This window comes from Hetaerina americana, unplaced genomic scaffold (assembly GCF_022747635.1).
Source record: "Hetaerina americana unplaced genomic scaffold, ioHetAmer1.1.p SCAF_54, whole genome shotgun sequence".
Lineage (NCBI taxonomy): Eukaryota > Metazoa > Arthropoda > Insecta > Odonata > Calopterygidae > Hetaerina > Hetaerina americana.
The window spans coordinates 1,938,183-1,952,802 of NW_027287139.1; the positions used below are offsets into that span (position 1 = coordinate 1,938,183).

General features: G+C 33.3%; 1 protein-coding gene across 5 annotated transcripts in view; it reads left to right on the forward strand.

Moving 5' to 3' along the window:
- aralar1 (calcium-binding mitochondrial carrier protein aralar1) overlaps positions 1-10,194 on the forward strand; it is an 88,355-nt gene extending 78,161 nt beyond the window's left edge. For all 5 annotated transcript variants that reach the window (XM_071593283.1, XM_071593285.1, XM_071593284.1 and 2 more), the window contains 2 exons: positions 7,999-8,089; positions 8,664-10,194. In XM_071593283.1, coding sequence (XP_071449384.1) covers positions 7,999-8,089; positions 8,664-8,835 — 263 coding nt within the window. In that variant the 3' untranslated portion in view covers positions 8,836-10,194. The remainder of the gene's footprint in view (positions 1-7,998; positions 8,090-8,663) is intronic.
- The last annotated feature ends 4,426 nt before the right edge of the window (positions 10,195-14,620 follow it).

Genomic DNA, 14,620 nt, shown 5'->3' on the forward strand with positions numbered 1-14,620 from the left:
TTTTTCTTGTGAGGCTTTCTGAGTATAAATCTGTATATTTTTGAGACTGCAGTCCCTCATTAAATTGTTATAATGATGTGTAGGTCTTCGATATTTGTTTTGCATTGGCAAAATAAAAAGGTATTCGAAACATTTGAAGAGATTATGTGTAGATAACTAATTTGGTGACATTGTAGGCAATGCCAACATGTTTTATTTCAGAGTTGGGTAAAAGTTCTTCATATATTTATAATATATGATGCACATTATTCTGAAGTATATATTCAATTAAAAATTATGAATCATCATTATCAAGTGCACTAAAAATTACATGTACCTTTAATGAGGATGGAAAACATTTGTATTTGGTGGTCAAGTGGCAGAGGTGCATCTTGTTGCACCTCTGCCACTTATAATTCGTTCACTGCGTGAATAGCTGTAATTGAAAAATTTCTTGCATACCAACTTTACCCTGTGTGTGGTTGGCTAATGACATAAGCTGCCTGAAAACCGCCATGTTCTTTCATATTTATTTTCCCAAGAATTGATGAATACTTAAAACAATGATGCACATAATTAGCATTAATTCATGGGATCCAAATTTAATTTTTTGGTAGAGGAGGACTTATGTAATTCATGATTCAGCAAGAGCATTTTAGTCTGTTATAAAATGATAACAAATTATGTTGCATTTTTGGCAGTGCTTTTTCATGTACATATTAAACAAGAGCATTGGTGATGGTATAAAAAACTATGAATGTGGCCAAGAATTAAAAGTTATAAATAAATAGTTATATTTCTATGAAAGATGAATTAGAAGTAAGTATAGTTTTATCCAGCCATGCCTATGTAAAGGATGAGCAGGAAAGACATTTCAAGGTTTGGAATGGGATTTGAAAAAACTTTTCGTCATTATTTCAGGAAAGAAGAAACTTTTTATCGCTTCTCATGGAATATATTTGACATGTAAATGGTTTAAAATGCAGTTTCATATCATAGTCAATATTAATGTAACCATTTACTGAAAGGTAGTATGCACTAGTAATGTTAACAATAAAACTCTTAACCCTTGGGAATCATAGGTTCATTACTGTACTTTGTCGTGGTTGCTTCTAAATTAACTGTTTAGGGCTTGATAAATTATAGTATTTCACAATTTTATTGAATTCATGCGAGAGACTAGAGGGCAATGCAAAGAGGTTCAATCTGCAATCTCCGAAAATTTTTAAGATACCTGGAAATGCCAAGACCAATGTGACTCTGTAATTTTCTTGAATGCTCAAATGAATTGATTCAAATAGTTCTGTCAAATACTTGATATTGAGAGATATGGAAGAGGCATTATTTTATAAAGTGAACAGGTATGAGGTAAATGTACTTGAAACCAGTTTGGGAATTCATAGTGTATACAGCGTCTTACAACACAGTGGATCTCATAGAAATATAGTTTTTGGGAATGCCTTTTCAGCAAACATGAGGCCTCAGGTGGAATACTGTACAGTGGTTGAACTGTATTGAGGATGTCCTTGAATAATGTCCCTCCTTCAATTCCAGAAGTGTGAAACTCCCCCGCAATCCGTTTCCCTACATAGCAGGATTAATTCTTTATCCATCTTATGTCTGCTTGTCCACTTTTTTCTCACGGTCATGGTTTTGATGGTTTCAAGATTTGACTCTGATTTTCACTGCGTTCACTTGAGTCTAGCTTTGGACTCAAAGAGTTGGAAAGTGGATGTCGTGTTATGAGCCTGATGAGGACGCTACCTAGCCGTAACTGCCTCTCACTCCACCCTCCCATTGCTTCATTGCTCCCCAACCTCTAACCTGCCTGCATGAGAAACATGTCTTGCTAAATACCCCCAATATTTAGTTTTTCAATGTTTTATTTGACTTAATTACTCTTTTGTCAAGCATGGTCAATTCATGTAATCAAAATGTTGTTCACACCTTCTATTTTCCAGTCAAATTTTGCTGATATTCTCTGATCCCAAGGCAATGTATAACTATCAAAATTTTATCCATTAATTTAATTCATTTAATTAATTTAGAGCAGTGAATATTTTGCTTGGAAGGTAAAGAGGCTGAATGATTTGTTGACAGATATTGTGACAATTTAATTCCTAAATGGAAGTTGGGGGATTCCAAAGCTTCTCTAGATCATATTGTTTATAATGACTATTTGCATGTATTTTTTTCAAAATTGAATGAAATAATGTACTTTGTAATTCCACACACTTAATTTAAAAAATATGACCCATGTTTCGACATTGAACGTCATCATCCGGTGACAACATTCAACGTCAAAACCTGGGTTGTGTTTTTTAAATAAAGTGTGTGGAATTACAATGTAAATTATTTCATTACAATTCAATATGTAATGCAAATTCCATAAAGTTAAGCTGGGGACAATAAATTTTATATTTTTCAATATCAAATGTTAAAAATGTCTTCATAAAATGTTTTTGCTCTATCATAGTTTAATATGGTTCTATTAAACGATGATAGAGCAAAAATATTAATATTTAATATTTTTAACATTTGATATTGAAAAAAATAAAATTTATTGTTTGTGGCATAATCTGTGAGATAAAGTGGGCTGAAAAAAATTAATTGTTAAGATATTGTCCGAAAGTGAAAAAAATCAACTCCTTATAATAATTTTTAAATAAAATATTTTTATTTTAAAGTGCACTAAATAGTACAAAAAATCAACCATCACCAGCTGATGAAAATATTTTTGGACATGTGTAACGAAAAAGCAAAACCCTTCAATGCTATCATTAATCAACGACCAAGAATAGCCAAAAACTGTTATCAACTCAGGTTACCCAAGGAAGTTGAAAAAAAATGCATTTAGTTTTACTTTTGATCACTTAATCACAAATGTTCTCTAAGCTTTGAGTGCCTACCAGGTTACATCCTGTTACTGGCTCAGTGATGGCCATTTTCTCTAAGAATAAACTATTCTATAAATTATAATGTAGTTTTTTACGTCTATGTAACTAAGAAGTGAAATGAGAGGAAGCAATAATGTTTGTGATGCACCATTGGCATGCTATATGTATGTTAACATAGGATTAATGGAAGTTTTCTGTCTCTGTCCATTATTGATAATTCACCTTAGATGTGTCTATTCAAATACTGTGATTCCCTGATGGTGAGAGGTGAACTGAGCCCTGTAAGCACATGGAAATGATCTCATAGAGTAGCCTGTTAGAGAGATTGCTATTAAGATGTTACAAGATGTGTTGTGAGATGATTGAACTTGATACAAGAATTGTTTCTTTGAAATCCAAGTGCATTTCCCTGAAATCATGATAAAAATCACTAACTGAGGTCAGAAATGTAGATTTTAATTTTTAGGTAGAATGTTTTAGAAGTTTTTGAAAAAATACCTCTTACATTTAGCAAATGCCATAGCATCACTGCCCTTGGTGCTGAACACAATATTTTTGCATGACTAAGTTGCAAGTTTTGAACCTGCAGAACAGGTTGTTTAGTCTCTTTGACTGTGGGTATTAAAAGTTCAGTTGCATCTACATTGCTGTAAAGAAACCATACTCTGCCAAATCCATATGATTAAAAAATTGTTGATATCTATGGAATTTAATATAAGTTTTCTCACTGCTTTTGCATGGCCCAAACAACTAAAGTGGATTAATGGAAGTAAATTATTTAATCTTTTATCCATAGCAAAAAGGTGCACATTTTATAATTTAATGACTTTTTAATCAAGAGGATGGTAATATATGCACATATATATATAAATATACTTATTGGAAACATTGGCAAACTGTTAAATATCATTCTCCTATAATAGGCAGCAAATTTTTTGAGTACATGAATTTAGATAGTATGAATTTAAAAATATAATTTTGAAGTTTGCTTCTGCAAGGGCGGATCCAACCTTTGACAGTCATTTGTTGAAAGTGTACCTCCATAATAGTGGCCATGCTCATTAAATTCTCAGTGCAATTGTAATGACATTATGTTTTCTTCTTTTCTCGAACGGGGGAGCCCTGGGCCCCCTATTCTTTCCTGTTTTGATCCGCCCTTGTCTGTAAGTATGTTATGGATGATTTCATTTCTACTGAAGTAACCCTTCAAATAATATGCTGTGGTGAAGCCTAGAAAAGACGTAGAAAGATTTATTTTTTGCATGAGCTCATAGATCTGAGAAGACTATTTGCATGTCAAATAGCAGGTCTTCATTTACTAACCTTCTATTTTTTCAGCTTCTTGTTTAAAATCTGCTGCTGTTCAGTCTGAAAATAAATATTTTCACTTTTTGTCATCCAATGCACTATACTTTTTAGATTTATTAACACATGACGAAGGAAAAAATAATTTACTTCAGAAAAAATACAGCTTTAGATATCAGCAAAATACTGATGCTGAGAAGTCTGAAACATGTGTTAGTTATTTTTCAAATGATATTTGTTGTGTGTGTGTATATGTGTGTCTGTGTAAGGGATTGGAATTTTATGGGCACAGTTATTATAAAAATGAAAATTTGAGTTATGAAAGTTTCTATCATGGAAGTGAAAAATAAAGACCTGATTTTATTTTGCCTGCAATTGACCCAAAAGAAGCAACAATAGGTATATTTCACAATTGTGTTCATTTTCTGTGTTAAAAATTGATTTTAAATAAAATTTTAGGGGTAAATTTTTAATATGGTTAGCTTCTACAATTTTACATTACAAATTTTGTCCCCAATAATAATCAATTGATTAAGATTGTGATTTATTCAAATTTATGTAAAAAAAACTGCTGTAGCCTTAAACTTTCATAGTTTCTGGATAACAGTTTTATAGAAAACATACTTCTCTGTGCTATGTTTCTGAAACAATTTTTTTGAATTTGAAATTCCAAAGATATTTTGTACATTCATCTTCACCTTGTCAAAAATATCACATCTGATAACTAATTTAAGAAATAGCATTTGGTGGAAACTGGCTTGAAAATAATTACTATTTATTTGAAAGTCATGAGATGACATCACTAATGCACTTGATTGAAAACTACATTTAGCACGCCAGTTTCCTTGAATGTGTATCATAATTAGTACATTATTTAACTATTGAATCATTTTCAAGGTTTTTTATATTGAGGTTAAATATTAATACATGAAGCAAATAATTCATGCTTTTCTCTGTGCCCCATATTGCATAGGCCTGACATATATTTATGATTGGGTCGGTGGCTATTACTTTCCATGTGTGTTCATAATTCTTGATGCATATATGTAGAATTTTATTTTTTCTTCTTATTAATTTTTTTGGTCATTTATCTCATCTTTCATTTTACTTCACCATTCAATTTTTTTTGTAAAATAAAATACTTGTTTGAAATATCGCTGAGACATGAGGGTGGAAAGAAATATTAATTGGATTAGATTTTTTAATTCAATCTAAAGTTGTATGGTAATATTGAAAGAATTTCTGAAGTAAGCCTGTGTCCATCTAGGCTAAAATATCATAATCCTCCAATGATTATCCCTCCCTGGATGTAGTCCCCATCTTAGTTTTCACAGTTTGATTTTTGTGAAAATATAGGCTTTCTGGCTACCCATAACTCCTACCTTGTCTATACCTTCCACATGTTTCACTCAATTTTTTGACTGAAGAGGGTTTTTATTCAAACCTATCGTGTGTTGAATTATGAGAAGGAATGGTTAAATTCACACTCATTTTAATGATTTAAATTTTTGACTTAATGATTGGATTTTTCAAACTCAAGTCTTTTCAGAGAAAATGAACTTCAGATGAAGTGCCTGAAGTTCACTTTAGCAGAGCTAGTATGCCCACAAATGTGAGATTTTGCTGTGCAGAATTCTTGAATTTTTTTGTCTTTTATCTAAATACCTGGAATTTTCTAAGGGATGAGTTTTATTCTTCTTTATAACCTTTGTAAGTTTTTGCATTATTTTTGTTTGACTTGACTCCTGGAGACACTTCGATTAGAAGGCACATGCCATAATGAATTTTTCTTGCCAATGAAGTTAATATGAGGGAGGTGCTGGACGTGAAGAAAAGACGTGGGTTTAAATTTCACAGATAACTTGGATATTATATGATTGAGATTTTCTAAGGTGGGGGTTGAAAAATTAACCTAACTGCAGAAAAATTTCAATTAAATCCCTTTAACTTGACAGTTTTCATTAGCAATGCCTACTACCTTGATCAAAAATTTCCCGGAATTTATTCAGAAAATTAAAAATACAAGTTTATTCATCTAAATCTATATTGTCCCCTTCAAAGTAATCCCCATCGACTGCAACACACTTATGCCAGCGCTTGATCCAATCCTCGAAACATTTTTTATATTCGGTTTTCGGTATGTCCATCAGTGCTTCCTGCGATTTTTCCATTACTTCCTCTCGGCTGCTAAAACGCGTTCCCCGTAATGGTTTTTTTAACTCGATTGAACAGAAAGAAGTCACAGGGAGCCAAATCAGGTGAATTCGGTGGCTGTTGGATGGTATTTGTTGCATTTTTCGTCAAAAAATTACGAATAATGATAGCACTGTGCGACGGTGCGTTATCATGGTGCAAAATCCACGAGTTTTCTGCCCACATTTCTGGTCTCTTTCGGCGAATTGCTTCACGCAAACGTCTCATAACGCCCAAAAATAATACTCTTTGTTTACTGTCTGGCCTTCTGGCAAAAATTCATGATGCACTACACCGTTGTAATCCATGAAAACCGTCAGCATTGCCTTCTTTTTTGACTGAAAACGACGTGGTTTTTTTGGTCTCGGCTCATTTGGTGAACGCCATTCACTTGCCTGATGTCTGGATTGCGTGTCGTACTCATAAACCCACGTCTCGTCTCCAGTAATGATCCTTTTGATGAATGTGGGATCGGATTCAGCCTCGCAAATCATGTCTTTTGCGACGTCAACACGGTCTCTTTTTTGCATGAAATTGAGGTCTTTTGGCACCAACTTTGCTGCTACACGACGGAAACCCAAATCATTAACCACAATGTCTTGGGCGGATCCATAGGCAATGTTCAAGTCCTCCGCTATTTCTCTGATGGTTAATTTGCGGTTATTGACCAACATTTCTTTTACTTTATCAATTTTTTCACCGACTTTCGATGTCGATGTTCTGCCACTGCGTTCATCATCTTCGATTGACTCACGACCATTTCTGAACCGCTCGTGCCACTGGTAAACGACCGTTTTTTTTAGAGAATCGTTGCCGAAACACTTTTCCAACATTTCCAACTTCCGTGCGCCACTAAATCCGTTTTTTACGCAAAATTTAATACAAGTTCGTTGTTGCAAATTTAAATCCATTTCTGAAATTGTAAAAAATCGCCAACACACACAGAGATAGATGTACTCTTGGCTACGTAACTTTTGCAAATGTCAAGTTATGACACTAAGATTTAAAGGGAATATCAACAACAGATGTACCAATTTAACAAAAAAAACAGAACTCAAATCGAAACGATGGGAGCGCCACACGGTGGTTATTCCGGGAACTTTTTGATCAAGGTAGTATATCTTGGTGCATATTTCCCTTTTGATTTCCTAGCATTCATCATTTGGATTATTCTGAGGAACTGATGATCCTATTATTTAGGGTATTTCAGACATAGACGTTAAATGTATATTATGGTTCTTATTTCCAGAGGAAAGGGATTAGAAAATCTCATGTTGTAACATTTTCTGCACACATGAAACAAGGTTTATTGGTACATAATATATATTAATATGCTTTGAGTATCCTGATACTGGCTGTACCCTCTTTCAAGATTTCTGTGCAAGCTTCTTATGATGAGTGGCTTTTAGCACTTTTTCGTCAGTTTTACTTTACGTTCTTAAATGAGGCAATTCAGCTTCTAGTTGTTTTCTAAAATTTATTAAATCGTACAATTTTTGCTTATTCTATCATACTGTGGCATAAGGTTTCACCCATTTGAGGATCTGTTTATTAATTTTGTTGTTGAATTTTTCTCTAGTCTTGGAGGTGCTTATGAAACAATTTATTTTATTCTCTCTCATAGCTCGAGTGTTCAGATCATCTCCACAGTTTGGCGTCACCCTGTTGACTTATGAGATTCTTCAGAGGTTATTCTATGTGGACTTTGGAGGCTCGTAAGTTATCTATGTGTTTATTTGTTTTGTAATAAATGTATACCACATTGGTTTAAGTCCCTAAACATTTAAATGGTGTTGTAATGCTCAACAATGAAGCTCTAATTCCAGTTTGCATCCTGGGATATGGTGCATCAGTAATCAGTATTTGTGGTAAAATCCTTTTCGTCTGATAATTAAACTTCTGTTCCTGGTACAGTCAGTTGCACTATGATATTTAACTTTTATGGATATATTTTACTATCTTTCATTTTAAAATACTTTGATAGTTTGGTAGTGATTCAGTGTTAATGTTAAAAAAGGTAGCAGGTGATAGATCTCAAATTCTAGAAGTAAGTTTGCATGGTTTTATCTTCATTTGTGCCTTCTATTTTATTATCACTTGGGGTGTTGCACTTTTTCAAAGTGCGATGGGCAGTTCTACAAGTAATGCGGTAATGCTACCTGTAATGCTTCTTATTCAAATATTCTCTTTATAAAGGCATTGACTGAAATATTTATTTACTTATTTCCTTACTTTCTGCTTGTATGCAGTGTGTGATTATACTCATCTAATGAACCTTTTGTTATATAGGCGCCCAACTGGATCAGAGTTGAATGTACCTGCTACGGGGGTGGCAGATGAGATGAAATCCACAAATCCAGATCATATAGGAGGTTATCAAGTAGCCTTGCCAATATTTGCTGGTATAGAATCCAAGTTTGGGTTGTGCCTTCCAAGGTACAGGATGGCCAGCCCATCATAACAAAATTACTCTCAAAAACCAGTACGTAGTGGTGATGGCTGGCAGTTTATGGGCAGTTAAGGTGTGTGGGGTTTCCCTAGTGGAAATTGTACATAGAAGGGTGGTAGTTTTCTTAGTGAGAACTCTAATTTCCCTCCCTCTAGTGGATAGATGAAAAATTCCTTTTCTTTGGCATTGAACAAGGGAAAGTGTCCGGGTGTTTTGAGTGGTGGTGTTATGAGTGAGCTGTGCTGAAGTTGCCCTCTGTCAGAAGGCATTAATGTCTTTCCTCAAGTGAAGGAGAGCTGGTCATTACTTAGTTATTCTCACAGATAGTTTTTCAGCTGTGTATGAGAAACAAATTACTAGATGAATGAATGTGAGTGATTTGGCTGACAAATATTTCAATCCATGCTTTCTAAGAAAGCACTGGAATGATTTTATGCTAAATCTGGATAGTGCCTGTACCTTGGAATGTTATCATTGTTGCTGTTGTATTTTGAAAAGAAGTTATCAAAAGCTGGTTTTAAAGTTTATCAGTCAAAGGAAAATTTTTTTCATTGAAACATGGAACTTGAAGCCAGCGTTTTATTTTTTGTCTGCTTAGCATACATTAGATAACAAGCTTCATAATTCTTTTTTTCGTGAGACAAAATTCATACTGTTGCTAATGGGAAATTGTGAATACATAGTTTATTTCAATTTATGAGATCATATGTACTATTAGAAAAGTGATGAGGTACCTAATTTATTTTCCAGGCAATGTCCTTGATCAAGGAATAATGTGAAAAGCTTAATATTTTTTTTATTGCTGTCTGGTATGCATGCAGGTCATGATATCGCAAAGCACTCCTTTCATATGACTATATCACTTCCTTGTTGAAGGAAACTATCACAACTTTATTATTCTGTACAAGAACTGTGATGCTCCGATTTGCAACCATTTTGTTGAAATATTTTTAGGTCAACAAATGTGTATGGTTTATCTAATTGTTTAAAGTACATGCATCATATTTGCTAAAAGCAAGAAATTATTGGAAGTGCGGCATATGTTTAGCTGTCTGATTTATTATCTTCTTAAAATTAGACACTAGAAATGTGGCTTATCATATGTTTGAGACCATATTTATATTGCAGTCTGAATTTTGAAAGTTTTTAAACTGTTCCATCCCATTTATCTTGCCAATAATAACATGGCAGATACATTTTTTAAATTTAGCAGAAATGGTTGAAACCATCAACATTTCCTGGAACTTGCTAAATGTGCATCACCCACTGCCCTAGGCTTTTTATGAGCAAATGATGTTGTTTGCTGTATTTATTTTCTCCTGTTATGAGCATTTAATGCATTTTCTTTGCATTAAAATATTTATAGCAATATCTAAATGAAGTTTTTGTGATTTTTTTAAGGTTTGATTTGAATGATTTTATGTCCTATTCTCTAACTCTTCTAAATACCGATGAGCAATTTAGTAAGAGATTCATTAAGTTTGGAAGATAAGTATTCCTTCGTACCTTCTTCCCGAGTCCTTCATACCATAACATGTAACAGGTTGGAAATTTGTGACTTTGTTCCACTGTATTGTTTACGAAAATAGAAACTTTAAATTAACATGAAATATAACATAGTGAGAACCATTACATCGTAAAGATTAATGTGCAATTTCTTATTGCTGAAGCATAATATTTTTTATATCTGACTAACCATATTACGCTATATTGACCAAGAGTTAATAAGAACAAATAAATATGATTTAATGTAAAACAATCATCCTGGTTTAACAAAGAAACTTCATGAAGCAACATTCACCAATTTCACAATAGAAATTCAAGTGCGAGATGGTAAGAACTGCTCCATAAAGTGGGAGGGAGGGTTGCCCAACCCAACCCAATAATTAAACAAAATGTTCCTAATGTCATTTTTACAACAAAAGACCATCCAACTTCAAGATAAACTTGCTGGTAATTAGTGATACCTTTCATTTTATCCTTGGAGAGAAATATATTTAGTGTGAGGATATTTCTTCCTATTGATTGCCTCTAAACAACCAGCAAAACTCAAATCTTCTTTCAAAGGAGTCACAAAGTAACAAATTACGAATAAATAATATATTGATTGTGGGTTTCGAGGCGCAACTAAGAAAAGAAATTAGATGCATGTAAATTAATATATATGCTGGGAATAGTTATTTATCTGCAAAAATATTTTACAAACCATTACAAAGTATATCCGATAAATGCGAGTCTGGATATTCATTAAAAAATAACATTTTTATTTTATGCTTCACGCATTGGAGAACATCTTACTGCATAGTAGCTACATATATCCTCCTCAAAACCTGGAGTAGCCAATAACTCGGTGAAACCTACAATGTTCATTTTTGAAGGGTATAGTGAAACAATATGTAAGATCATGAATAATGCAAATCTAGTTTAGGGTAAAAAATGTTCTAAAGTTGAAATTAAATGTTGGATAAATGAAACATCCTGCAGAATTATGATGTAATAAAACGATACAAAAATTGTATACATAATGAGGTGCAGTATATCAAAACAGGTCTTACAGTGATAAATTTAAACCATGACTTATCACACTTGAAGTTTCTACAGTGGGATAGAGCTTCCCATCTTAGTTATACACACCCACTTGCAGAATATTCAGCTACTGATTGACATTAAAAGTTATTTTATTTAAGCCATAGTTAAACAATATTAAAATGAAAAACTTGTAACTGAGGTCCGTCAACTGCTGTGTGTTGAGGTGCCTTTTAAAAACCACTCCCACTGGAAAAACAAAAATGTTTTGTGAAGTTCAGATTACCTACCATGCTGACTGTTATTTAGAAATGTGATGATCATTTTAAAAATTGATGAATTTAAACCTAAATAATAAATTTATAGCAAAAACTAATTTTAATTAACTAACATTGCCACATCAGAAATGCCTCAACGAACAAAACTTGGAAAAAATAGACTCTTTTATCTTAATGACATGGTGAAATTTTACATAAATTCCAGGTTAATGAATATAAATTTGAGGTTTTGATTGCATCAATATATAGGTAAAGCTGTTTGGACTGTGAAAATATTACATGAATTTGAGGATGATATAAATTTAGTGGGTGTTAATTCGAGGTTGCTCTGTATTAATTAGCAATGGAAGTTAATTTCTCAAATCTCATGGATCCTAGAAATGATTCAAGATTCAAAAACACTTATTTTGAAATTTTTTCATCATTCAAATCCTACCCTATGAACAAGTAAGCATATTTAAACTAAAAAACTTAGAAAAATTGGTTTTGTTAATGACCAATTGAAGCATTCATTAAAAAAAGGACACGATTGTCGGCATTTCAGTGGTGTCCTGATCACCTTTCTATGTTCCCAACTGCCAAACTGTTTCAGTATGCCCTCTGATGGAATCTTCTGGAATTTTCTAATAATCAGTTTTCTGATTGTAAATTCCTGAAACTAACCAAAAAATTATCTCTACTATTCCTAGATGCTTCTAGCAACTCGTATGGGATATAAATGTTTGTTTAATACATAACCATGGGGAGACAGCCATAAAGATACAAGAAGTAGCTTTAAATGCCAGGCGATACAGGGAGATCAATTTGATTATATTATCATTAGGCATAGATTCGCATTGTATATTTTGAGAAGGCATCGGATGATTCAAAAGGCAATTCAATTGATGAATATTTTGCAGAAAAGAGGAGTAGATTGGAGTGATAGGATGACTTTTCTGGAACCTGAGACTGCATTAGTGCGGAAGGGAAGTCAGGATGGTAAGAGCTATGCTAGGGGGTAAAATGAAAGGCTGTCCATTATCACTTGTTGTTTAAAATGTATGTGTGGAGGAAGTGGTGAGTGAAGCTTGTGAAGGGATGGAACACATTTGGATTCCAGAAAATTTTTGCATTTGTCACACTTCTGGTTATTAATGAATTGGGTCAATCAAAAATTGTTCATAAATAAGGATTGGAGTTTGAAGGCTCTATATATTCTACATCAGCTTATTTGAGCTATTAAGAATTGTAAAACTAAATTACCGAAATTCTAATGAAAGTGAGAGAATCGAGCATCAATTTTTCATTAATTTTCCAGTTAAACAGCATTAGGTGCATTAAAACTTCTTGGTTTTGAAACTTATTAAATTTCAATGTTAATGGAATGTATTTTCCAGGGAGGAAAGGTTTGTAATATGAACAGGGCTACAGTAGGGATGCTCCTCTTTCAAGTTATAATTTCTCTGTTTTCATCATGAGAAGAATGGCTGAATTAGCCTTTGGTGTATATTATTCGCCAATGTCAGCATCTTATGAAGTTTTATGAGGGAAGATTTAAAAATCATGTTAAAAGAGTGGAGAAGATCAGTTGAAGATAGTGGTATTAAAATAATTTTGGAGAAGACTGTAAATTTAATTTTTGTGGGCAATGGACCAGATGACAAAACTTATATTCAGAAGGATGAATTGCAAAAGGTGAGTAATGCCCTTGTATGTTCTTGCAGAGGTTAGAGGGTTGATTCCTGTGTAAATGGGTTTTCCTCCATATAAAGTTGTTGGTGACTGTAAAATATATGCCCTGTAATTTGAAAAAAACTTGAAAGAATTTGTTCAAAAAAAGTCTTGAAATACTATGGGCAATATCCAATCTATCTACAAATGTGGTTTGTTTGTATATACGTAGTATACCCATTCTATAAGTGCACTGGATATTTTATTTGTTTGTGTTATACAGATGTGTAATTAATTTGAAAATCAAGAAGATATTTACTGAAAACCTAAGACCACAATCAGTTGCACCTACACTATTCCAGCTATCATGCGCACATTGTTAATTGAGTATCACATTGTTTCCATCTGGTGTTTTACAAGTGCAGCTTCTGAGTATAACTCCTCTTGTGTCTTCAACTAAGCAACATCCTCTATCTCTGCCAATGTTTTGTTAACCCACTTCTGAATGGAATCCTTGAAGATGATAAGTTGGTCAGTCATCGAAATTTCATTGGAGGCATAAGATCTTATGTGCTGGGAGACCCAAGAGGAATTTACCGTTGAGATAGTCGAGTGGATGGAGAGAATTCATCTCCCAACAAGAGGACTAGTTCAAATCTAGGTGACATCTCTGGGTAATTTTTTGCCTGGCAGATGCTTCTGGGCAGCTAGAGGTAACAAAGCAAAATGAACTGTTACCCTGTTTGTGTGTGACTTCTACTCACCTTAGTGTTTAGTATTCACAAGGAGACCCTCATTCTTACCTATCAAACTAACCTTTGTGTTGATTGCTTTGATGGTGGTCAAAGGAATAGGCGTACAATACACCCCTACTGTTAGCGAATATTCATTTTTCACCCAACAGGCCAAAATGACATGCAGTTATTACTATCTAGTCTATTTTCTTATTTTATGTTAATAATTTATTCTAAGCAGATATTATGCAAATGAGAGCTTTGATATTCCAGCATTTACAATAAAAATATTTACGGATACATCATATTTCGGCTAAAAGTTAAATAGTGCTCCATGAACATAGTTGTAGGCACAAATATTATGATGTGCAGAATCTTTTTTCAATCTTGTCTAACATTAACTCTTCAAATAAATTCATTGATCTTTGCCATCAAAGGTGATACTTGTAGCTTGAAGTTTGAAATATGTATGATTTTTCGTCTTTTCTTTCCTTTACAATCATTAATCATGCATTTTCATGTACAAGGTTAGTTGTTACGTAGCAAATAGGCTGCCTGCTAAAAGTTGGGAGTTTTAGATGTTCACCCCTAGCATAAGGTTGTTTGAAT